Genomic DNA, 26,707 nt, shown 5'->3' with positions numbered 1-26,707 from the left:
CTGGTCTACAGAGTGAGTTCCAGGACAGCCAGGGCTACACAGAGAAACCCTGTCTCGAAAACAACAACAACAAAAAAGTCAACAGGGGCTAGCAAGATGGCTCAGCAGGTAAGAGCATTGACTGCTCTACTGAAGGTCCAGAGTTCAAATCCCAGCAACCACATGGTGGCTCACAACCACCCGTAATGAGATCTGACACCTTCTTCTGGTGTGTCTGAAGTCAGCTACAGTGTACTTATGTATAATAATAAATAAATCTTAAGAAAAAGTCAACAACAGATGGGCAGATTAGTTCATACATATAATCTTAACGTTATTGAGTCTGAGGCAAAAGCATTGATTACCTTGAATTCAAGGCCAGTTGGACTACCATATTAAGATCCTATATGAAAAAAATATATGAGTTGGTGTTGTGACACTATTTTGAAGGCTGTGAAGCTTTTAGGTGGGTTCTAGCTGGCAGAAGTGTGTAACTACATAACTAGGGGTGGGCCTTTGAAGCTTGTCTGTGCTTCATCTGCGCTTCCTGTCTCCTGTATGTACATATAACCAAATATCCTGCTCCTGACACTATGACTTCCCCTACCATCATCAACTGAAAGAATCTAAAACCGGGAGTCAAAAATAACTCTCTTTTTTTTTGTAGTTGTTTTTAATTTTTGGAGACAAGGTTTCTCCGTGTAGCCCTGGCTGTTCTGGAACTTGCTCAGTAAAACCAGGGTGGCCTTGAACTCACAGAGATCCACCCGCCTCTGCCTCCTCAGTTGCTGGGATTAAAAGTGTGCCACCACTGCCCAGCCCCCCCAAAATTTTTCCTCTTTGGAAAAAATGTATTTGTTGGAGCTAGGCTTGGTAGCAAATAACTGTAGTTCTAGAACTTGGGAGGTGGGGAGGCAAGAGGATCTATAACAAAGCCAACCTTGTACATACTGAGTCCAGCCTGGGCTGCCTGAGACCCTATCTCCAAAACCCAAATGCATTTGTTAGGTGTGGTAGCACAGCTACAATCCGAGCACTCGGGAAAGAGGTTGTGAGGAGGTTTATTTGCAGCTAGGAACTCAGTCCCACATATGTAACATAGGAAAACCCCTGCTTCAAAATAAAACATTTCCAACCCCTCCCCTACCAAAAAAAAATTAAAAAGGAGACAAAAGACTGATTCCTGGGGCTCTTAGGGAGGAACCGACCCAAGCCTCGACCAGCTGTCTCCAATCTTGTGGGGTAGCTTAAGGTATCTGTGACCTTTCCCTGAATAGGTTTGAAATATTAAAAAGCTACCAATTATGAAAAGATATGAATATAAACATTGAACACATTTTTATGTGTTATTTGATTCTCAAAACACTCAATATTATTAATATGTTTGATGTATAAAATGCATTTAAGAAAAAAAGATAATTTTGTAAAAGAAACAAAAAAAAAAACAAAACAAAAAACCCAAAAACCTACCAATTAATGGATTCCAGTTAATAAAAACAGGCCCTGAAAATGCAAACATAGACATATAAATAAGGGTGGACTGGGAGGATTAAGCATCGGCGAGCTTGGTCCAGGCTTACGCTTGTTCCTCTCTCTTAGGATATGCCTGTTGAAGTCTCTTACATCTTTGAGAATTCAGAACTACTTCAAAGGTAATTAAAATTTGGAGACTTATTCTAAATGGGTGAGGTAAAGGTTGTCACATTCTAGGACTCCCACAGGCCCATGGACACAGATAATTCAAGCAGGGCCCCCTTCATCTTTGGACCACTTATCCTATAGCATAGGCTGAAGGTAGGATTCAAGCATTACTCTAGAAAATTGTTTAAAAATGCTTTTTTAGCAATTAGAAACTTAAGGATTGGTAGGACAAAGTGAGTCATGTCTATTATTTCTATAGAAATTTTTAAGTATGTGTATGTGTGTGTCTGCGTGTGTATGGTGCTGGATATCAATACCAGGGCCTTGCACATGCCACACAGGTACTCTACCACTGAGCTACAGCTCTAGTCCTCTTCAGGAAAACTTCAGAATTATACTGAATTTCCTATGGATGATATAACCCCTTTTAGGCATTATACTCATGTCTATAATCCCAGCAATTGGGAGGCTGGATTGCTATAAGTTTGGGACCTGTCTAGGCTATAGAGTGAGATGTTTCAGAACTCACTCTCTCAATAAAGAGCCACACCAAACTCATATTGAAGTAGCTAGTGTGTGACAACCCACATTACTGTATAGCAGCTCTCTGAAAGACTTCTCACGTAAGTCTAACGAACAGAAAGGAATATACCTAGAACCCAGCCAGAATCTTGCTCACTGGGAATGTAATGAGGGAAGTCCTGCCACAACCTTTTGATTATAAAAGCTTTGTGTGGCCGGGCGGTGGTGGTGCACGCCTTTAATCCCAGAGTTCGAGGCCAGCCTGGTCTACAAAGTGAGTTCCAGGACAGCCAGAGAAACCATGTCTCAAAAAACCAAAAAGAAAAAAAAAAAAAAAAAGCTTTGTGCGTATGTGTGTTATTTTTCCCCTTCCTCTACAGACCAGGAAAAATTCGATTTCGAGAACAGTGGCTGCGGGACATTACTGAGACCAAGCATATTTTGTTGGAGTCCATTCCCTTTAAAGTTGTTTGATTCCTATGTTATGTTTGAGGATGTTTATAATCCACACATTAAAAATATGAAACATCATATCAAACCACATAATATTTATTGAGTAATAAACTCATGGCACACAACCCAACTGTGTTTTTGTTTTTATTCATTATCCATTCTGCAATAAGTTGTTTTCTGTTTTTGAAAAGATTTTTCTCAACACTATATCATGATTTTGGAGTCTGGCAAGCACAGAGTCGAGTTGTGAACATTACTAAAGTTCAGCCACTGGCCCTTAGCTGTCTGGTCCTTCTCTCTGCCTAGCTCTCAGCTTGATAGACATTTTTATGGGTATCTGGATAACAAACTGGCAACAGTTCTATATCTCACACTAACAGTCTGAAGGGCTCCACTACTCATAGATCTCTTCTACTGTCAGATGAGCCTTACTGCTAAACTCTGAACATCCCATCATGCTCATGATTACAATGAAGCAGGGGTGGGTTACCACCCTTCCTTATTTCTGGTCTTGTTTTTGTCTTCACAGTGGATCATCATGTATTCCTAACTTCCCAATGGGACTCCTATGCCTGCTCACACAATTTTAAAATACCAAAGACAACTTTACAGTACACTTCAAATGACAAAGACATACAAGGGACAAAGAACACTTGTAACGATTCATGTGGTAGGACTGAGCAATTTCTCTATTTTTCCTATTATCTTTGTACAACAAATAAAAGAGAGAGAAATCCTATGAACAATAGGCGAAGAGGTGAGAAACTGAGTAAGTCTCTTTAGAAAACAAAGTATTTAAATTACAATACTTCTACATAGACTTTACTCAGGCCTAAAGAGCTATAAAGAAAACAGGTAGAAGCATAACCACTATCTTGTTCACTAGAAATGTAACAAAGAGGGAATTCCTGGCTTAATGTTTTGTTCAATTATAAGAGTGTGTGTGTGTGTGTGTGTGTGTGTGTGTGTGTGTATGTGTGTACACGAGTGTGTGTTTCTTCTTCTGTAGACAAGGAAAGATATGTTTTTGCAAACAATGGCTGACTTAGAGCTCAGGTGACAGAACACAGTTTGAAGGGATAATTCAAACAAGCTAAAAATAAAATACTTTTAGCCTTCCATTTTTTAAAGGACTGCTACTAAATAATGACAGATTTTTAAATAAATTCCTATTTTTTCATTGACTGTATATACTCTGTGGAGAATAATCAAAAGAAAATCTGTAATACTTATACACTACAAAATTGTTGCATTGAAACTACATTTCCTATTTAAAAAAGAAAAACATATTCATCCAGTTGCTAGGAGCCATTTAACAAAAAAAATAATGCCCCTTCATTTTAACTTTTAAAGTAGAGATTATAAACTTGACATTGTATTACATGAGGAAGTGTACGGATTAAGAAGACTTTCAACTTTGGAACCTAGTTTCCATTAGACTTTAGGAAACTATATACTTATCAGACTGAGACGTATAAATACAGTGATTTCAAGTTCAAAGATCACAGATTTTACTACATGCTAACTGCTGCTTAGTTCAGCAGTTGTGGGTTAGAAACACATTTTCTCAGAACATATATTAAACTTTCAAACAGTGATGAAGTACAAAGTAACTTTGTTTCTACAAAGTTAAGGATTAAAGTCATGACAGATATAAAAAGCTGAAGAGCTTAACAATGTTTAAAATAAAATCCTATAGCGAGGTGCAGTGGCACACACCTCTAATCCTAGCACCTGGCAGGCTGAGGCAGGGGGAACTCTGGGAGTTCTAGGCCATCCAGGGCTACATAGTGAGACTCTGTCTCAAACAAGAATTCTGGTAACATAAAGGAAATAATTGAAAATGTTTAATATTTTACTTTCATCATCATGAAACAGCTTAATTAAAATACTGACTTATTATATTTTCCCTTATTAGCACTCTTAATACTCATTGTTAAGATATTCTCCTATATTAAATACCAGCTTAAATAGAAATAGTATTCTTATATTGGCACAGTAGACTCCCAAAACTGCATTTGAAACTTTTTTGCACTGCTGGGGATGTAGCTCAGGGCCTCATAAGCACGTGCCCTAACTCTGAGCTATATCCTAGCCACTGAAAGAACAATGGTAAATAATCTAATAGGACCGGAAACACCTAATGCTCACATTTTCTATTCCACACATCTGTGAGTCAGCCATTTGGTTTGCTTGGTTTTAGAGCAGAGGTAGTAAATTAGCCCAATATACACTTCTAGGGCTGACTATAGAAGCAAGCCAGTTTTCAAATTCCAGAGTTGCTGTGTACAGCAACACCTTCATTTTGTTAACAGAAATAGCCTCCTAAATAGTTTCTGTCAAGCCCATCTGTAACACATTCAAAACAAGATAAGAAATTCTCAAGTTCTGCTGGGATAGTGGCAGACACTGTAAGGGGCTAATAATAATAGTCACACCAGATCATGATGTAAGATTTAACTTTCTCATTCATCTGCCACTTTCTCTCTATGCCACCTTCCAAACATAGCAGGACTTTGGACTTTTAAACCAGAAGGTTGAGGTCAATAACTTAACTAATTATATCAACAAGCATCTTTTATTGAAGGACTGAAGAATTAAAAAGAAGGCACAGAAGCCCTGAAAAGCCATTTCATAGCACAGTAGCCTTTTTGGCTGGGCCTGGTGGCACACGCCTGGAATCTCAGCACTTGGAAGGTGGAGGAAGAAGACCAAGAGTTCAGAGTCATCCTTGGCTACAAAGCCTGAGGTCAACCTGGGCTAATTGAAACCATACATCAAAAAATAACTCAAAACAGAAACAAAACAATAAGCTTTTGTTGTTTATGTCTAGAACCCACAATTTCCTTTTCGATGTTAAAAATATTCACTTGTAAAGCCAAGAAGTCCTCACTTGTCATCCTTCCCTTTGGTCTTTCTGTATACCATCTCACGAAAGCTGGCCAGAATCTTGTTCTCCCTCTTTCGTCTTTCTTCTTGGTTAAAGGATGCAAGGGCTCTCTTCTCATCAGCACTGTAGATCTGGTTCTCTTTCCGAAGTCGAACAGCCTCCATTCGGCGATGCCTAGAGACAAATTTTATTTTTGACTTAATTTCATACTAATAATTCTTATAGTATGTTGTCATAAAATCTTCTACTTAAAAGGTGATAATAGACACTGGAGACGGGTTATTAAATAACTGTGTATTTTATCTGTTGAGGTTTCTTTTTCCTTTGACTTATTTCCAGTACTCAAATAATGATCTCCAATGTTTTGTCAACAGAGGAGATATTGTTAATTTCAAATACTAAATTCTTTTTTCTTATTTTAATTAGCTGAAATGGGAAACTTGTTAAATATTTTAGATGATTTACTTTTGGACAGGGTTTCATTAAGTAGCTCCAGCTAGCATGGAGCACTCTATGCAAACCAGGCTGGTCTCCAACTCACACAGTTCCACAGGTTCTGCCTCCCAAGCCAGAAATTAAAGCCCAGCCAGCAATAGCGGGTTTTTTGTCTTTGGGGAGTCCAGAGCAGGGCAGATAAAAGACTTACCTTAATTAATCAGGTGGCACAGTAAGTTTCAAATTTACTGATACAAAGAAGAGAATCAAGTCTAAATCTCTAAGTTAAGAGGCATTCTGTGGATAGTTTAATTTCCTTAGAATCCATAAGTGTCACACAGAAAACTAAAGGGGATTCAGTCTAAGAGTTAGATCAGTAAAATACAAGGACAGAGGACATTTTTGAAGTTAGATTCAAAAGGTCTGCTAGTCAGAGAGAAATATTAATGACCCTATTTGTATATACATACCGAACCTACATCATCAGTTTAAGAAACTTATCTTTAGAAAAACCCATGAAAGACTGGATAAGAAGAGGAGAGAACCATTTCAGGTTAGTGTGGTACCATCTAGAGAGAAGATGGGAGAGCTGAGGAGATGGCAACAGATGTAGGCTACTTCGAGTACTGTGAGTGCCCTGTGAAGTTTTAAGGAACAGAAAGCATCACAGTGATGCTCTAATGAGCACCCACATGCATGTCTCCAGTCTGTGGGAAAGAGTTTCTCTTGGGTACCATAGTGTGTATGCTGCTGCTTGCTCAGAGTGCATATAAGAGTCCGACTTTCTCAGATAATGTCATATTGGCTATCAATACATATATTGATAGTGTATTAATGGGTATACTACCAGAAGGGTTTAAGAGATCCTATGGCGGGCACCACATCCTTTCAAATATTTGGCATTATCAGAACTTTGTGCCTTTCCTATTAAATGTGTACAAAACAGTATTTCACTCAGGTCTTGACTTCCATTTCTAGTGTCAATGAACATCATTTAACTTACATATAGAACATATATATCATTTTGATAAACGGCCCTGTCATTTCCCCATATTTCTTTTATAGGTATTTAAATATTCTCACTACCAATACTTTATCATTTGAGTGTATTCTATGAATCTTATATGAACCTAGAATTTTCACATTTTAATGTGTCTTTTGATGGACATAAGTTCTTTTAGCCTATGCAAACTTCTGGGTAGCACATTTTTTTTGTTTTGTTTAGAAAACACTTTAATCTAAAAGACATCCTCTCTGAAAGTACTTAATCTAGTGGCACTGCCTTTTATTCAGTATTTTATGGTCTTTTAAAACATGGATCTGACATGCTATCTCTTTCATACACCAAAATTCCAACTGGCTTTGGGCTCTGAATATTTAGGCTATACCAAATGCTTCCTAAAGCCTGCAAGTTCCTTAAATTCTCATCTTGCATAGGTCCCATCTTATTTTTCTACTGTTTTTCAGAACTAACATGGCTTTTATTGACCTTTTAGTCTAACAAATATTTCTAGAACCACTTGACTAAGTTTCATGAACTGTCATGACTTTGATTGAAATTTTATTGACTCTATAAATATGAGAATTGATTTTACAATAATGCTATTCTAACTTTGAACATGCTATGTATCCATTGATATAAATATTCTTTAAGGGGAGGGTATGGGGGACTTTTGGGATAGCATTGGAAATGTAATTGAGGAAAATACGTAATAAAAAATATTTTAAAAATCTTCTTTAATGTTTATTTTTATTATTACTATTGTTTTGTTTTGTTTTTCTTTCTTTTTTTTTTTTTTTCTTCGAGACAGGGTTTCTCTGTGTAGCCCTGGCTGTCCTGGAACTCACTTAGTGCCAAGATTAAAGATATGTATCACCAGGCCCAACTAATTTTGTAATTGATTTTTTAGAACAAAATTAATGTGCTTTATTATGTTTCTATTAAAGGTAATATTATAAACCAGGGCATACCCATTGTGTAGGATACAAAGAATTATTATAAATGATCCAATGTGAGTTTTAAAATTAGGAACACAAAACTAAACATATAGATTATCTGTAGCATGAAACAGACTATAAGAAATCATGCCAAGTTGCATTAAAAAAACACACATGGGGGCTGGTGAGATGGCTCAGTGAGTAAGAGCACCCGACTGCTCTTCCAAAGGTCCAGAGTTCAAATCCCAGCAACCACATGGTGGCTCACAACCATCCGTAAGGAGATCTGACTCCCTCTTCTGGAGTGTCTGAAGACAGCTACAGTGTACTTACATATAATAAATAAATAAATCTAAAAAAAAAAACCACACATGATTTTTTTAAAATTTTATGTATATGAGTGTTTTGCCTGAATGTATGTTTGTACCTCACATATGTGTAGTGCCAGCAGAGGCCAGCAGAGGGCTTCAGATGCCCTGGGACTAGAGTTACAGGCATGTGGGTGCTGGGGATTGAACAGCCAGTGCTCTCTTTAAATCACTGAGCCATCACCCCAGTCCCTTAATATTTCTTCATGGCTTAGTTTTCTCTGTGAAGGTCTGGGAACTCTTTTATTAGAATTAATTTCTAAATCACTCATATTCTCTGATACTATTATATTTATATATTTCATTATATTTAACTATATTTAGCATACACAATTTTACATTGTTAATTATACTATTAATGATGTGTTTATATTTTCTAGTTGCCTGTTGCTGAGATTTAGAAACACAACTGGTTTTGTAATGACTTTATATGTAACCATTTGCTACACCCCTGAAGAGTCTGAGATATAAACAATCACTTCAATCATAAAAATGGCTATATTGAACCCTCCTTACTGATCCTTATGTCTCTAGTGATTTGTCCTAGTCATACTGTGTCATCCTCAAATGTGATGTTAGTTTTCAGACATGGAAGATTCTGGACGTATCTCAGAGGTTCCACACATATCTGTCTCTGGTCCCAATCAAAGCAGTTGGAACTGTTTTAATAGTTTGTAAGCGTAACGAGCCCACACTTCAGTATGATTCAGTGCTGCCACCCTTTCTCTCCCTGAGTAGTCAAGTATTTTGTGATTCTTCTACAATTTTATTTCCTCAGGCTAAATCTGACATCTTTCATGATCCTTAACTGATATTCATTCCAGAAATTCTGGACCTCTGAGAACTGGAAGCAAACTCAAAAGTCAAGAAAGATAATCTTAGGAAATTGTTTTCCTCACTACTGGAATCCTATATGCCCTTATGACAGATGACTGAACTTTAACTGTATTTACCAGAGGAAAAACCTAAAACTGGAAACTATTGATTTGTTAAATTTGGACATGCGTAGAGTTTGAGGCTAATATATGTAGTTGAAACTTACTTAGGTATGTTTCTTCTAATGAAACCAGTATCTCGTGTGTGTGTGTGTGTGTGTGTGTGTGTGTGCTTGCTCTCTCATATGTGTGTGCATGTGCGCACGCTCTATTTTCCACTAGGATATAGTCAAAGAAAACAGATCACCAAAATATAATTCCAGTAGTAAGAAAGAAGGAAATTGACGCAATGCCAAGAAAATACCTGCTACCACTCATTACGTAACCGGAACATTCAAATGATGCGATCTCTTCACTTGTCAAGCCAATTTCACCTCTTCTTGGGATACGCTTGCCAGCTTTTACATATTCAGCCATAGCTGCGCCTTCACCAGGTAACAGAGCGTGGCCATAGCTACAAAGTAATTCAGAATTCACAAAAGGTTCATCAAACTAGCTCCATAGAAAATGACAGCACAAAATATTTTTTCCTCAGACAATAGGAAGAATAACAGTGCTGAGCAGTAGTGTGCTTGATGCAAATGTCTTAATTTTTATTATAGGATGCTGTACTATGGCCTGTATCATTAACCAAGGAATGTATACACACTTTGGAAGAACAAAAGAACTGAGGTTCCCAAGTATAAATTCACGATTTAAAATTGTGGATTAAGGCGGGCTGGAGAGATGGCTCAGCGGTTAAGAGCACTGACTGCTCTTCCAGAGGTCCTGAGTTCAATTCCTAGCAGCCACATGGTGGCTCACAACCATTTGTAACAGAATCTGATGCCCTCCAGTAAATGCCATCCAGTAAAACTTCTCTTTTGCCTTTGATTAAGAGATTTTAAGAGCAGTTCAGTATGTTTCCTTGTATTCATATTAATTTTGAAGCTTACAGTACAACAGTAATCTCGGGCTGGTGAGATGGCTCAATGGGTAAGAGCACCCGACTGCTCTTTCGAAGGTCCAGAGTTCAAATCCCAGCAACCACATGGTGGCTCACAACCATCCGTAACGAGANGAGATCTGGCGCCCTCTTCTGGAGTGTCTGAAGACAGCTACAGTGTACTTACATATAATAAATAAATAAATCTTTAAAAAAAAAATCACTTGCTTTTTAAAAAAAAAAAAAAAACAGTAATCTCGACACTTATGAAGTTCATGTATTTACTACACTACAAGTTAAACATAAGTACTATTTTGTATGGGCTGCCAAGAAGGCTCACAGGGTAAAGGCATTTCTTTACTGTCAAGTCTGCGGAGTTGAGTTTAATCCTTGGTACCCTCCAGTAAACGTGGAAGGAGAGAACCAATTCCTAAAGGTTAGTTGTCCTCTAACCTTCATGCCTTCCCCTCCCCCTTACACACTAGCCCAGGTTGGCCTTAAGAACACAAAGGAGCCTAGAAAAACCCTGAATTCCTGAACTCCCTGCCTCCCCCCTCCTCCCAAACGCTGGGATCACAGGCATAAGCAGCACACCAAGCTAAATAAAGTACTTTAGATATTGCAAATCCACTTAACCTACGTGACCACTCAGCAGAAAACAAAACAAAGAACCTACAACAAAGAAAACCACAAAACCCCACAACTGTACACTGCTACTCACTTCAAGGGCTTATCATCTTGGGAGGCAAGAGTTTTGGGAGCCTCTGGGCCAATCAAATCTGATGGTTCTTCTGCCTCTGCATGAAATACATTAAGAAACACAGTCACATCTTGACTAATCAGTTAATGTTTGAACTGTTTTGAGTTAGTCAATACAAGAGCCTACTTGATCGATCCTTCCAAGGATTCTCTAGAAATTCTTCTTGGGACTCTTTAGAGCTCGAATCACTGGACTCTTTTCTGTTTTTCTTAGACTTCTTTTTCTTGTATTTCTTCCTGCAGAGGTTATAATTTAATACAAATTAAGTATTCTCATGTTAAAAGGCATTCTTACTTTTCTTTTTTAATGCAAACTTTTATAAAGATTTCTTTTTATGCATACTGGCATTTTGCCTGCATGAATGTCTGTGTGAGCATGCCAGATCCCCTAGAACTGAAGTTACAGAGAGTTGTGAGCTGCTATGTAGCTGCAGGGAATTGAACCCAGGTACCCTTAGGAAAAAAAAAAAAAGCCAGTGTTCTTAATCTCTGAGCCATCTCTTCAGCCCCAGGCATCCTTGGTTTTCATGGGAATAAACAGTTGATAAAACTATCTGAATTCCCAGCTTATTCAAACTTTTCAATTCAATCTTCTCAGTTAACCAAATAGTATTTTGCTATTAACAAGAAATGACTAGGGGCTGGAGAGATGGCTCAGTGTTTAAGAATACTGACTGTTTTCCCAAAGATCCTAAGTTTAGTTTTAAACTGGTGTCCTCTTCTAGTGTGTGTGAAGATAGCTACAGTGTGCTCAAATAAATAAAATTAATAAATAATCTTTTTTAAAAAAGGAAATGACTAAAGAATTAACAAAATACAGTTATCATATAGAAAGATAATAGAAATGGATTAGCTTAAAACCTAACTCTCAGGCAGGAGGTGGTAGCTTATATCTATAATCTTAGCACTTAGGTGCTAGAGGCAGGAGAATTAAGAGTCCAAAGCCATCCTATGCTGTCTAGTGAGCTTGCAGCCAGTCTGGGGTATACAAGACTCTATCTCAAAAACATACAGTGGCTAGAGAGATGATTCAACAGTCATGAGTGCTTGATGCTCTTCCAGAGTACTTGAGTTCATATCCCAGCCCCGACATCAGGTAGCACATAACCACCTCTAAGTCTAGCTCCAGAGGATCTGAGGCCCTCTTCTAGACTCTCCGGGTGCATGCATGTACATTGCACATACATAGATGCACACATAGACTTAAATGAAAATAAATCTTTAAAAAAACATAAAACAACCCCAAATAAAAAATAAGCACAAAAAAACAAAATGCAAATAAAAAAATAAACACACATAAAAGAAAAGCAAGTTCTCACCAATGTGAGCATTAATAAAAATGTCCAGTGTGATGGATTAAAATATATCAAATATGTTTAAATAGCAGCATTCAAAGTAAACTATCATTGTTGTGCATTCTCAAGGACATACTAAATGCAGACAATGAGCAGCAGTGTTTATTAGTTCCTCGTGACAGTAGTACACAGCACCACCTAGAAAGGATTCCTGGCCAATCTGCCAATGTTGAGATTCCTCTCTCTCCAGGAAAGAGGAATGACAGAAAAACATGCTAATTCTCTCTGTACAACAACTACAATTTAGGGACATTATTTGCATTTTGATTTGAAGAAACTGTAGGAAAAAAACTGCAGTGTATTGATGATTACTAAATTCTTATGCACAATCAAAAGTCTTTTTTTTTTTTTTTTTAAAGACTACCCTTAGCCGGGCATGGTGACGCATGCCTTTAATCCCAGCACTCAGGAGGCAGAGGCAGGTGGATTTCTGCGTTCAAGGCCAGCCTGGTCTACAAAGTGAGTTCTAGGACAGCCAGGACTATACAGAAAAACCCTGTCTCAAAAACAAAAACAAAACAAAACCCTTTAGAGAAAGGTACTAAGTTGTGGAATTACTTATGAAAAGAATGATAACTCCAGTTAGTTCCAAAATAAACAGAGGGTGGTAGACACTACCCAATGAGAAGGTGACTGCTGAGATACACACACACACACACACACACACACACACAGTGGATCATTATACTATTTTATATAATCATTTTTAAAAAGAAAAAAAAACTGACCCTCTTCGTTTCTTTTTCTTGTCCTTTTTCTTAGCTTTCTTTGCTCTTCTTTTTGAATCTTCATCTGCAAATTAAGGCCCATTATTATTGAAAAACATTCTGAAGTTCAAAATTGTTAAAACAATTTTTATTTTAACAGGTAAATATTCTATTATCACAAATATTCTATTATCACAAAATTCATTCTAACATTTATTAAGGCTTGCCATGAATTATACTAGGGTCAGGAGTCAAAGAAATTGCAGTCATGGACTAGTAAGATGGCTCAGTGGTAAACGCTTACTGTCAACCTGATGACGTGAGCTTGAACCCTAGAACGCTATGATGGAAGGAGGGAACCAAATCCTCTAAGCTGTCTTCTAAGCTCTCCACACACTGCCTATTGCATGTATGAGTGCACACACACAAATGCATACAATAAATAAATGTAAAAAATTAAAGTCACACTAGGTATTAATTTGTTCACTGCAGTGACGACATTGGTTAAGTAGGAATATGCCCATCTCAAAGAGGGACATATAGAAATGGTTAGCCAAGGAATGATGACTTAACATACTTTGAATAACACAGCAACTCCTCCCCTGACCCTCATATTTTAAGCAATGTGTCAAAATAGCGAAAGTTAATAATGATGGTGATGCTGATTAACATTATCCCCTTTATTTTCCTGAAAGTTGCTAAAGTTTCATAGTGAGAAAAAAACAAATCGAAAAGAAACAACTCTGTGTATGTGGCAGAGGAAGATTATGTCTTCCAGATTCTCAGTAGAATGAGAGATGGTAATGAAATGAGTGTAATCTGGCTGACAGAGAAAAGCAGGGGGTGCTCTGTGGATCCACAGGAGTCCACCAGCCAGTGCACCAGCAAGAGGGCTCAGTAGGTAAGGGTGCTTATTGCTGGGCTTGGGGACACGAGTTCAATCCCCTAGACCCTCTTGGTGGAAGGAGAGAAACTTCAACTCCTCAAAGTTAATCTCTGATTTCCATATGTATACTGTGCTGTGCACATCCACATACAAACACACATCTACACAAAATAAATGAATAAAATGTAACCTAAAACATGACTGGTTTGGGAAGGTAACTGAGGAATGGTTGACAGGGAAGAGGGAACTCTTAAGCTACTTGTTTTTTTAACTCAGTTGATTACAAAAGCCCAGCATGTTCACTGCTGCACTGAGTAAACCAAGGTAGATGCAGGAAATAACTGGCTCTGAAGGCAGCAGGCCCACTGTACCACGTGACATACACTAATTATTAAAAACTGCAATATACAGGCAAATGGATGGAACTTGAGAGTGTCATCCTAAGTGAGGTAACCTAGTCCCAAACGGACAGGCATAGTATGCACTCACTTATAAGTGGACATTAGACACAAAATACAGGATACCCATGCTACACTCCACAGACCCAAAGAAGCTAAACAAGAAGGAAGGCACAAGTGAGGATGCTTGAATCTTACTCAGAAGGGGGAATAAAACTGTCATAGGAAGCAGACAGAGGAAGGGAACTGGGAGGGAGAAGTGATGGGACGGGGAATCAATGGGGGTAACCTTAGTCGAGATTCACAATAGTAGGGATATGGATCCTGAAGAGGCCACCTCCTATAGCCAAGCAGGAACCCCAGTGGAGCAATAGGGACACCAACACACCCACAAAACTTGTGACCCAAAACTTATCCAGTCTACAAGAAATGCAGGGACAGGGGATGGAGCAGAGACTAAGGGAATGGCTAACCAATAACTGACCCAACTTGAGACCCATCCCATGGGCAAGCACCAATCCCTGACACTATTAATGATAATGACACTCTGTTATGCTTGCAGACTGGAACCTAGCATAACTGTCCTCTGAGAGGCTCCACTCAGCAGCTGACTGAAACAGATGCAGACACCCACAGCCAAACACTGGACGGAGCTCAAGGACTCTTATGGAAGAGTTGGGGGAAGGATTGAGGTCTCTGAACAGGATAGGAACTCCACAGGAAGATCAACAGAGTCAACTAACCTGAACCCTCTCTGAGTCTGAACCACCAACCAAAGAGCATACATGGGTTGGACCTAGCTTCCCCCCAACTACGTATGTAGCAGATGTGCAGCTCAGTCTTCATATGGGTCCCCCAACAACTAGAGTACAAGCTATCCCAAAAGCTGTTGCCTGTTTGTGCAATCCATTCCCCAATAAGACTACCATGTCTGGACTCGTGGGAAAGGATTGTGTTAGCCCTGCAGAGACCTGATGTGGCAAGGTTGGGAGATACCCAGGGATACTTCCACCCTCTCAGAGAAGAGAAGAGGCGATAGGAGAGGAGGGACTGTGTGAGGAGAGAGCCAGAAGAAGGCAGAGCTTTGAGATGTAAAGTGAATTGAAAAATTATAAGTAAATAAATAAATTGGAATAAAAAAACTAAAATAGCCATAATTATGGATATAATTCAACAAATGTTTAAAAAGCTGAGGGGCTAGAGAGATGGCTTAACAGTTCAGAGCACTGGATGCTCTTCCAAAAGACTTGGGTTTGATTCCCAGCCCCAACATGGTGGCTCGCAATTGTCTGTAACATCAGTACCAGGAGATCTGGTGTCCTCTTCTGGTCTCCACAGATATCAGGACTACACATGCTGCACAGACATGCTTGCAGGCAAACATGCATCCACATAACATGTTTAACAACTATAATATATTCTAGGATTTGCAGAATGAAACGGCTTTCTTACCACTGGAGTCTGTGTCAGATTCAGAGTCACTGTCGCTATCTTCAGAATATTTTTTATGTTTTCTTTTAGATGACTTTTTCTTTCTCTTTTTCTTGGCTCTTTCTTTTGAATGACTAGATTTCCTTTTCTTCTTCCTATCATCTGTTGTAAGTACAAAAGGGAAATTAACTTCTAAAGAAGTATTTCTATATTTGAATTACTGAACAGGAATAGCTATTTGGTAGTTTGAGCAAAAGCAAAGTAGTTCAATTACTTATAAACATACTTTTGAAACTTATGAATGAATAAGTCCCTTATTTTATAAAATTACCTTCTGAACTAGATGCTGAAGTAGTGCTTTTCTTTGGTTCTTCATCCTCTACTGGTGTATGTTCATCAGAGCTGAATCACAGGAAATGATTGTAAGAAATATGAACCATGGAGTATTAAAATATACTTAAAATTTTCAGTAACAGCACTCATTGCCTAGAAACCTTTAAAGGCAAGCATTTTTGAAATATTATTATTATTATTAAAATCTTAAATTATTATTATCATCATTACATTTTATCTTATGTATATAGGCATTTTGCTTATATGTAGAACTGTGCCCAGTCCCCACAGAGGATAGAAAAGACATCAGATCTTCTGGGATTAGAGTTACAGACTAGCCTCTATGTGGGTGCTGTGATTCAAACCCAGGGTCCCTGAAGAACAGTCACTCCTCTCAACAATTGAACTCTCACTCTAGCCCCCAAAGGCAAGCATTTTTTGTAAGCATATATTCAACAGTGTACCACCTTCATAATAAAATGACATACTTACATAATACTTTTAAGTTTGCACAGTACCATTAAGAAAGAAATATGTAATATTTATATTTTCTGAAGAAACTCACACGTTAAAAGTTGAGAAATAGAAAATATAAGATCAAGAAAGGACAAACATAGCTGGGCGTGGTGGCTCATGCCTTTAATCCCAGCACTAAAACCAAAAGAAAAAAAAAAAAAGAAAGGACAAACATAAGATTAAAGGAAGAGTGTGTGATTTTATTATTACTTTTTAGCTGCAGGAATCAAACCCAGACCTACAAAAGTCCTAGGCAATTGCTTCATCACCAAGCTATATCCTAGCTCCATACTTTCATTTTAAGTAGGTGAAGGATATGTGCTAGAACAATTCCCATCTCCCCAGAACTACAGATTTTGTAAAATAAATTCTGAAAGTAAGCTTTTTGTTTTGGAGGATTTAGAAATATTAGTTTTTACATTTCATTTGTTTAGCACATTGGCAGCAAGCAACATTGGCAGCTGCTGAAGCGTCTCACTGTCTGGATAGGTTTCTTTTGAGACAGGGTCTCAAGCCTATACTGGGGTTGAACTCTCTATGTTGATAAGGATGACGTTTCACTTTGACCCTCCTGCCTCTCCCTCTGCAATCCTGGGATTATAAATTACGCACTATCATGCCTGGTGCATTTAGTACTAGAGATCAAACCCAGGGTCTTAAGCATTCTAGATATGCATTTTACCAGCTCTTATCTGAGTGTGCCCTGCACCTGCATAGAACCTGACTTTGATTCCTGGCACCCACGCTGGGTAGCTCACAATCAATCACCTATAACTCCAGCAGCTTCAAGTAAGTCTGATGTCCCTGGCCTCTGGAGTCACCAGCACCTAGATGCACATACCCATGGAAAACCACATAACACACAAAACTAAAATAATAAAAACAGCTAGACATGATGATGTATGCCTTTAATCCCAGCACTCAGGAGGCAGATGAAGGTGGATCTCTGTGAACTTGAGTCCAGCCTCATCTTCACAGTGAGTTTCAGGCCAATCCAAAGCCACATAGGGAGATCTTGTCAAAATAGTAAATAAATATTTAAAAAAAATAATTCTTTGGGAAAGCCTTTAAAATGTTAAAATGCTTTGGTGGTACCAAAGGAGTAGTCTCATAGTCAAAACTTTTCCTTTAAAGTTTTGAAGATCACATATTGATTCCTGGCACCCACGCTGGGTAGCTCACAATCAATCACCTATAACTCAAAATGGATCAATATGGAATAACTTAAGTATTATCTACCAAAATTTTTTAAGGGTTTCTTTTAACTCCAGTTTAATGCATTCAAGTATCTACCTCTAAGAACAAGTTTCACATAATATTGCTTGATTGCTCTTACAGGTTTCTTGTTAAGAAAATAAAAGAGTGGAGCTGGGCATGGTAGCACATGCCTTTAACCCCCACAGGCAGACCTCTAAGTTTGAGGACAGCCTGGTCTACAGACAGCCAAGGCTACACAGAGAAACCTTCTCTCTTGAGGTGGGGTGGGGGAGGAGTATGAAACAAGAAGAAACTTCTGAGTAGCAGCGAAGACAAAATAAATATGGGGGCCAACAAGTTAAACATGCTTGCTGTGAAGTTTGATCCATACTGTGAAGGGACAGGAACTTCCACCCGTGTGCTATGGTACACACATGTCCCCCCTCCCTAAAGAATATTAAAAATAATTAAAAAGTAAATAAATATGGAATAGTAAAAAAATCACATGACCTTCAGAGTATTAGATATAGGAAGCTTTGTTTTTTCTTTTTTCTTTTTCTTTTTTTTTTTTTTCAAGACAGGGTTTCTCTGTGCAACCCTGGCTGTCCTGGAACTCACTCTGTAGACCAGGCTGGGATTACAGGTATGCACCATCACTGCCCAGCAGGAAACATTCTTTAAATGCCAGTATATTAATGTTTAAAACTCTTGGTGACCTTAATGATAAAAGGGATATAAACAAATGGGATGAAGACTTGGCTCAGTGGTTAAACACATTGGCTTCTCTTGCAGAGGACCCAGGTTGAATTCCCAACACCCACAAAGGAGCTCACAACCATCTGTAAGTTCACTTTCAATTCTCTCTTCTGACCTCTGTGGGCCCAGGGCTTGCATGCAGTACATCTATACATAATGTAGGCAAAACTTATAAAATAAATGTTTTTTTTTTCAAAAAAAAATATATAGGCATAGGCAAGAAGTTTCTAAATAGGATACCAGTTATTCACTAAGTCCCCAGGTCAATGAATGGGACCTTGTACAGCAAAGAAAAGCAGCTGAGTGAAGAGATGGCCTATAGAATGGGAGAAAATCTTGCTACCTATTACATCTTACAGAGGAAGATACCAAGAATGTACAAGGGGGGGGGGGGGGGGATGGAGAGATGGCTCAGTGGTTAAGAGCAATGGCTTTTCTTCCTGAGGACGAGAAAAAAATGTTCAACCTCACTATCCATCAGGGAAACGCAAATGAAAACTACACTCAGTCCATCTTACCCCATAGTCAGAATGACAGTCATTAAGAAAGTGACCAAGACAGAGCAGAGATTGAAGGAAAGACCATCCAGAGACTGCCCCACCTGGGGATCCATCAAACCCATACACCACCAAACCCAGACACTATTGTGGATGCCAACAAGTGTTTGCTGACAGGAGCCTAATACAGTTGTCTCCTGAGAGGCTCTGTCAGTGCCTGACAAATACAGAAGTGGATGCTCACAGTCATCTATAAGTTGGAACACAGGGCCCCCAATGAAAGAGCTAGATAAAGGACCCAAGGAGCTGAAGGGGTTTGCAGCCCCATAGGAGGAAAATCAATATGAACTAACCAGTGCTCCCAGAGCTGTGTCTCTAGTGGCATATATAGCAGAGGATGGCCTAGTTGACTATCAATGGGAGGAGAGGCTCTTGGTCCTGTGAAGGCTCTATGCCCCAGTGTAGGGGAATGCCAGGGCCAGGAATCGGAGTGGGTGGGTTGGGGAGTAGGGGGAGAGGGGAGGGGATAGGGGATTTTCCGAGGGGAAACCTGTAAAGGGGATAACATTTAAAATGCAAATAAAGAAACTATCTAATAAAAACTCTTTAAAAAGAAAAAAAGAAAGTGCCCAAGAACAAATGCTGTCGTGGATGCAGAGAACAAGCAGCCTTCTCCACTCAGTGGAGATGTAAACTAATTCAGCTTCTGTGGCAATCAGTATGAAGTTTCTCAAAACACAAACCAAACACAAAGACCCTCCCTCCACACAATGTAGTTAGAGCAGTCCTGGGCATCTGCCTGAAGGACTGCAAGTCACCACATCCCAGAGACACACACAGCAATGGAAACTGCAGCACTATCCAGTGACTCGGTTACCCGATCAAACTAGATAGCCTGGAACAACAGAGGCATAGATTTAAAATGTAGTATGTGCACACAGTGGAAACATTTTCAGTCAAAATAAAAATGGAGTTGCATCACATAGGGGAAAACGAAGGTAAGAGGAAATAATCACATGGAGCAAGTTAGGCAAGTCTCAGAAATATGAATTTTGGGCTGACGAGATGGCTCAGTGATTAAGAGCACTGACCGCTCTTCTGAAGTTCAAGTCCCAGCAACTACATGGTAGCTCACAACCATCTGTAATGAGATCTGACTCCATTTTCTGGTGTGTCTGAAGACAGCTACAGTGTACTTACATATAATAAATAAATAAATCTTTGGGCCAGAGTGAGCAGAGGTCCTAAATTCAATTCCCAACAATCACATGAAGGCTCACAACCATCTGTATAGCTACAGTGTACTCATACATAAAATAAATAAATAAATCTTTAAAAAAAAGAAATACGAATTTCATGGTTTACCTCATTTGTGGTACCCACATTGCATATAGTCACATAAAAAGTCACGTGTGTGTATATAAAAAGAAAGAAGAAAAGAAACTGTTTCAGGGAACAGAGGGAACACACAGGGTGGGGATTATGGATAAGGAACAATGTTAGGGGCCAGGGAGGTAGTTCAGAAGATCCACCCTTTGTTACATAAGCACGAGGACCTGAGTTCAGATCCCTAGACTCACAGAAAAATGGTGGTCACCGTAGACTCACCTATAACTCCAGCCCTGGGGAGAAAGAGACAGGAGGACCCCTAGGTCAACCATTCCACTTCACCAGATCAGCACCAGATTCACTAAGAAACTCTGTCTCAAAAACTAAGGTGCTGGACTGGCAAGATGCCTTAGCAGGTAGGGGCACTTGATGCCAATCCTAACAACTTGAATCACATGTCCTTGACCCCACATGGTAGAAGAGTACCAACCTCCTGCAAGTTGTCCTCTGACCCCCACATGTGGTACTTGATCTTGTGTACGAGCAAGAGCATGCATGCACACAGACATACATACACACACACACAGAATAAATAAATGTAAATTAAATAAAATGTAAATAAATGCAAATCAATAAATAAGGTAGAGAAGAGATCACAGACAATATCTGACTTCAAATTCTGACCCCACATACTCATTCACTCGGGCACACTCATTTTTTTCCCAGCTTTTGTGTCTGCTTTTCCCAGCTGACTAGTCCCTTCCCACCCTCGGGAGCGCCTTCTTTCTTAGGGAAATGCCTCCACTTGTAACACTTTTAAAAAATTAAAACTCTTTGTTATGCTAACACCTAGCAGTCTGATAGTGGGTTAGTAGGAAAAAACAATAAAAATAATACATATATTATTTTTAATAATGCATCTTTCTGAGTAGGAAACTGGAACTTTGTGCGGTATAATTTAAAGACAGCAATTGAGCCAGGCATGGTCATCTGGGCCAGTAATTCCAGCATTCAGGGGCGAAGGCAGGAATGGATTACAGAATGAGACCAGGTCTCAAAAACAGAACAAAACAAAACAACCTCCACACACACACATAATGAATGTGCTAAAATCTACTAGCAGCATCTGTAATCATCACCCATCCTCCATGTGTTTTTAATAAATCATAAGAAAGCAAAAAAAAAAAATCTGGTAAGTACTTGAAGCTCTTCACTTAAAAATTTTGACAGTAGGGCTGGCAAGATGGCTCAGTAGGTAATGGCGCTTGCTGCTAAGCCTGATGACCTGAGTTCAATCCCTGGGACCCACATGGTGGAAGGAGAGAACCGACTCCTGCAAGTTGTCCTCTGACCTCCACCTGTGTACATACACACATGTACAAATAAATAAAACGTAAGAAGACATAATTAAAAAGTATTTGACTGAAGACTAGGATTTAAGCAAATGCTATTGACATTTTAATTTTTTTTTTTTAACACACTTACTCTGGTTCAGGATTCTTTGGGGAAAGTCCCCAAACTTCAGGAGCTCCCAATTCTCCAATCCTCTCTCTTTCACTTAATCTCCTAGAAGAGATAAATATTCAAATTATAACTCAATGGACTGTTTCCTAAATGTATAATAATAAACTCAACAGACGTCAAGTCTCCCAGTATTATTTTCATCATATATCTTTTGACACAGGATCTTACCATGTGGCCTAGGCTAGCTCTGAACTCCTAGGCTCATGATCTAGCCTTCCAAGTAGCTGGAGCTAGAGGGACACCTGAATCTATCTATATGTTTTAAAAAGTTAATAAAAACTTGGTTTAAGCCAGGTGGTGGTAATGCATGCCTTTGACCCCAGCATTTGGGAGGCAGAGGCAGAGAGGCAGAGAGGCAGAGAGACAGAGAGGCAGAGAAAGGCAGAGAGAGGCAGAGAGGCAGAGAGGCAGAGAGAGAGGCAGAGAGGCAGAGAGAGAGGCAGAGAGGCAGAGAGGCAGAGAGAGAGGCAGAGAGGCAGAGAGAGAGGCAGAGAGAGAGGCAGAGAGGCAGAGAGAGAGGCAGAGAGGCAGAGAGGCAGAGAGGCAGAGAGGCAGAGGCAGAGGCAGAGGCAGAGGCAGAGGCAGATCTCTCTGAGTTTGAGGCCAGCCTGGTCTATAGAGAGAGTTCCAGGACAGTCAGGGAATAACAGAGAAACCCAGTCTGAGAGCAGGAGGGTGGGGGAGAGACTTAGCTTAACTATAAACTCATTAAGTAGGATTTAATGTTCTGATAGTAACGGGTACCAACTATAGAGTGCCTCAGCAACTGGGCAAGGGCATCCCTTTGCTGAATGTGTGGCACATGTTCGAAATGTCCTCATTTCGCTGTAAAGATTGACAGAAAGTCTTATATTTTAAAATAAGTGCATTTGTTTATGTATGTTATAAAGATTAGGAAATGTTGATTTGAAAACGTTCAGTTTTCAGGAACCTAGGAATTTGTGAAGAAGATAAAGATGAAAGGAAGAAGAGTCTTACTTGCCAGAAGCTCTCCTCTCTTACCAGCTTTCCTTTCAGAGCCTTTGGGAGGCGGACATTCTCTACTCTTGCTGGGGAAGGGGACACTTTATTCATTTTATGTATGAGACTAATTCGGTTTTAATATTTACTATGACTCATAAATTTAAAATACAAACTATGGGCTAGAAAGATTGCCTAGGGATTAAAAGAACATACTGTTTTTGTAGGGGACTGGAATTTGGTTCCTAACATCCTAGCTAGTTAGCTCTCAGCTACCTCTAAGCCCAGCTCCAGGAGATCTGATGCTTTTGGCCTCCCAAGACATCTACACTGACATTTATATATCCATACACAGACACATACATACATATAATTTAAAATATAATAAAAATAACACTGAGTGTGGTGGTGGATGCCTTCAGTCCCAATACTTGGGAGGCAAAGGCAGGCAGATCTCTCTGTGTTTGCAGCCAGCTTCGTCAACATGAGTTTCAGGACAGCCAAAGCTATACATAGTGACCTTGTCTCAATCCCTTCCACTCAAAAAATAAATAAAATAAAAAAATTCTTTGAAGAAAAAAATTAGCCTGAATTCCTTATAAAGTTTGATGGCTTATGACTCACTTTTAAAAGTTACTACAAAAGACCTATAATTGGCTTTTCTTTTTTTTTTAACACCTTTGATCATGAAAAAAGGTATTGATAACTACACAGAGAGAGACTTGGAGAATTTTGTATTTGATCAAAATGGATAATTTAGAAAAGAGGTACAACTGTTTGTGGCTTCTGGGGGAAGAATGCCTACCCAGCCATAAAGAACACAGAAGTCTCACGTCTGTTGCTCCTGTAATATGTTAAAATTTCTCATTTTAAATCACAAAGTCTAAGGCCTAGTACCACGCCTAAAACATAATTTTAATAGACACAATAAACTTCATATCACCACGAACACAAATCTCATCCAATCATTTAACATTCCAGTAACTCCTTTACTCCTCTGAAACTGGATCTCACGGCACAGGGTCTAGCTAGCCTTCAACTCCTGGTGGTTCTGACCCTCTCTCAAGTGTTGGGATTAGAGACATGATCCTGGCTCAGCCTTTGCTTTTCAACTGACACACTCCATGGGTACCACCCCAGAGGTCTCTTAACAGTTCAGGACTGTTTCACTTATGGATGTTATTACACCCTTAAAAGCCTTGTTACTGATTTCCCTCTCCCTTCTGGGCCACTGCTCCAACTTGGGGCCTTGGGTTTGCTAGGCAAGCATTCTTCCCCTGAGTTACAGCTCCAGCTTCTGCGGATTTTTAATGATGAAGAAGTGAAGCTAGGAAAAGTCTCACTTGCCCAAGACCATCCTGCTTCACCGCAAACAAAACCTTCACACTCAGGCAGGGCAATGCGGAAACTTGCCCTTTTTATTCTTATACTGTATTTCTTCCCCTGCTGGGGGAGAAAAAAAAAAAAAAAAAACAACATGAAAGCATCTCTCAACTGTTGGAAAGTTAACTTGCCCCTCAATGCCTGTAATACTTGAAATTTTAGCATTTTGAAACACATGGTACAGGGCCTAAGACCTAATTTTTAACAAGCATAATAAACTTCAGACATATCAGATACTATGACTAATGCAGCAACATGAGCCTCTCTCAGGGTATCACTCTACCTCAGGCCTACCTTGAATTAACTCTGTAGTACAGGCTGGCCTTGAATTACTTGTGACAATCCTAACTCGGCTTCCTGAACGCTAGGATTACAGGAGTGAGACATCATGCATGCCCAGCTTTTGAATTTAAATATGTCTTGAGGCATGGTCTCATGTAGACCAAGGCGGCCTTAAATTTGCTACGTCGATGAGAATGAGTGTTCTGACTTCCCTCGAGAGTCTCACAGTTGTTGCCACTAAAGATTTGTGAGTCTTTTTAAACTAAGAACTCCCATTAGAGGAGATCCAATCTCATTCCCACATTGGTTTTCATGGTCAACACGGCTGAGACCACTTGACAAGACTTTTCCCAACATAGCCTCATCTAATTATTCTTTTTCCTCAAAGCCAATACATATACTTAATTACAATACTTCTTCCCAATTCACTGCAAAACGTTTCCACTGAAATATCCTCTTGTCTCAAATTTTTCTGTTTGTTCATGCAACAAGAAACAGCTGCCATGCCTACCAAGAGGCAGGCACTACTAATTCTGTGATCAATAAAAGTCACAAACCTCTATTTCCGTTTAGTGAGGAATAAAGACAGGTGCACGGATAATGACACCAAGGCATACAGTAGCCTCTTACTTTCCCAGTAGGGGGGAGTAGGTAGTGGGAAACCAGGGCCTCTTATGAAGGAGTCTAGGGATGAATGAAAATGTAAATTAGAAAGGATAAATAAAAAGGTCATGGGGTGGACTGAAGAAAGAGATGAAAAAGGTGCGAGGCGGATGGGAAGCGAAATAAAACAGAAACAATGAACAAGCTGGACTCAAAGGCAGGCAGAATGACCCAAGAGAGGGTGCGGCGATCTCACTCACTTCTGCCGGAGACTCTCCTCCCTTTCCTTGTCCAGCAGGCTAGGCCATGGCTTGTCGCCCCCGTAGGGACGCGAGTAGCCGCCATAATAGGCGGACGAGGATGCAGAAGCAAACGGGGCGCTCCGCTGTGCCGAGGGCCGTTCGCGAGAGCGCGATCGAGAGCGGGAGCGGTAAGATTGGTTTCGGGAGCTTTGGCTGAAGCCACTCAGCGAATGACTGAGGCCATTCCGGTCGCCGAACCGAGAACAAGAGCGCGAGCGAGACCGGCGACACCGCGGGGAGCGGGAAGATTTGATGGATTTGGGGCTCCGCGATGGACTGCGACGCTTCGCCCCGGAGGCCTCCCGTTCAGGGCTACGCGAGCCCGATACAGGAGCCATGGTGGGGGGAGCTGAAGCGGGACAAGGAGGCGCTCTCGCGACCCCCAAAGGTCCCGGACACCTAGAGTCCTAGAGTTTGCAGCCGACCAAACCCGAAAAAAAGCAAACAAACAAAAAAACCAACTTGGAAACAGTTCCGTGTACAGCGGTAAACCCCTTCCCCCGGACCCAGAGTCCTTGCCGCCAACAGGAAGGGATTTGTGTATCTCTATATAGAAGCCGACCAGGAAACTGAGGCTACGCTCTCATCCAGTTCCTAGTGAGGTTTCTGAAATCTAAACCTCACGGGATGCCTGAAAGAACATTGCGATGAATGAGACAAATATTTCATTGAGTAGCCATATAAGCAACACCACCAATTCTCCCTTTATTTAGTGTGGAACTATCTTTGTCTGTATAGTGTGCGCGTATGAATCTGTGTATGTATTATAACCCCCACTCCCACTTTTTTTTTAATCCCAAGCAAACAAAAGATCACGATTAAGGGTTAAGCTTTAATCTAAGATCATTGTTGTCCAGTTCACATAGAAAGCATACATTCTGATAACTTCAGTCTGTTATAATCCGATTAATTTAGCGACCCAGAGGAAAAATCTTAGTACGTAGGTTCAAGCCACCCATCTCTACAAATGTCCCACAAAACGAAATTATCAAGCCCCTTAAACTAGTCCATCATACACTAGCCCAGCAAAATATAAGGTAGATGATTCATAGTTGTATGTATTAAGTATTTTTAGGTGAAAGAGCATTCAAATATTAATTTTGTTTTTAATTTTTTGAAATTGAAATATAATTGTGTCATTTTCCCCTTTCTACCTCCAACCATTCCCGTGTGCCTCCTCTTGCTCTTTTAAATTCATTGCCTATTTTTCTTTATTTGTTGTTACATGTACCTGTAACTATAGCTGTTGTAACGTTTTCACCAGAGAAGACTGCTTAGATATGGGTTTTAGCCAATAGAAAGTCACACACGCCGGGGCGGTGGTGGCCCATGCCTTTAATCCCAGCACTTTGGAGGCAGAGGCAGGTGGATTTCTGAGTTCAAGGCCAGCCTGGTCCACAGAG

The 26,707-nt window shown here is 39.8% G+C and overlaps 2 protein-coding genes across 2 annotated transcripts in view; one reads left to right on the top strand and one right to left on the bottom strand.

The window, feature by feature from the left end:
• Akap14 (A-kinase anchoring protein 14) overlaps positions 1–2,636 on the top strand; it is an 18,602-nt gene extending 15,966 nt beyond the window's left edge. Inside the window, exons 6-7 of the mRNA XM_021153161.1 lie at positions 1,579–1,631; positions 2,523–2,636. Of these exons, the coding sequence (XP_021008820.1) occupies positions 1,579–1,631; positions 2,523–2,616 (147 nt within the window). The 3' untranslated portion in view covers positions 2,617–2,636. The remainder of the gene's footprint in view (positions 1–1,578; positions 1,632–2,522) is intronic.
• A 39-nt stretch (positions 2,637–2,675) lies between these two features.
• Nkap (NFKB activating protein) lies at positions 2,676–25,852 on the bottom strand. The gene is made up of 9 exons (XM_021153160.1): positions 25,263–25,852; positions 21,736–21,816; positions 15,954–16,024; positions 15,644–15,784; positions 12,929–12,992; positions 10,973–11,082; positions 10,808–10,883; positions 9,466–9,615; positions 2,676–5,659 (listed from the first exon to the last, which is right to left on the bottom strand). Exons 1-9 carry the CDS (start codon positions 25,640–25,642, stop codon positions 5,485–5,487), a joined length of 1,248 nt encoding a protein of 415 aa, XP_021008819.1. The 5' UTR covers positions 25,643–25,852; the 3' UTR covers positions 2,676–5,484.
• Between the last annotated feature and the right edge of the window lie 855 nt (positions 25,853–26,707).

Source organism: Mus caroli, chromosome X (assembly GCF_900094665.2).
Source record: "Mus caroli chromosome X, CAROLI_EIJ_v1.1, whole genome shotgun sequence".
Taxonomy (NCBI): domain Eukaryota; kingdom Metazoa; phylum Chordata; class Mammalia; order Rodentia; family Muridae; genus Mus; species Mus caroli.
This window is presented reverse-complemented; position numbering and strand designations above follow the sequence as displayed.

Coding starts and splice junctions, on each gene's coding strand:
- Nkap (XM_021153160.1), bottom strand. CDS start 25,642: ATGGCTCCTGTATCGGGCTCGCGTAGCCCTGAACGGGAGGCCTCCGGG. Junction 21,817..25,262: donor GAGGAGAGTCTCCGGCAGAA/GTGAGTGAGATC, acceptor TATCTCTTCTAG/GAGATTAAGTGAAAGAGAGA. Junction 15,785..15,953: donor TTCAGCATCTAGTTCAGAAG/GTAATTTTATAA, acceptor TACTTACAACAG/ATGATAGGAAGAAGAAAAGG.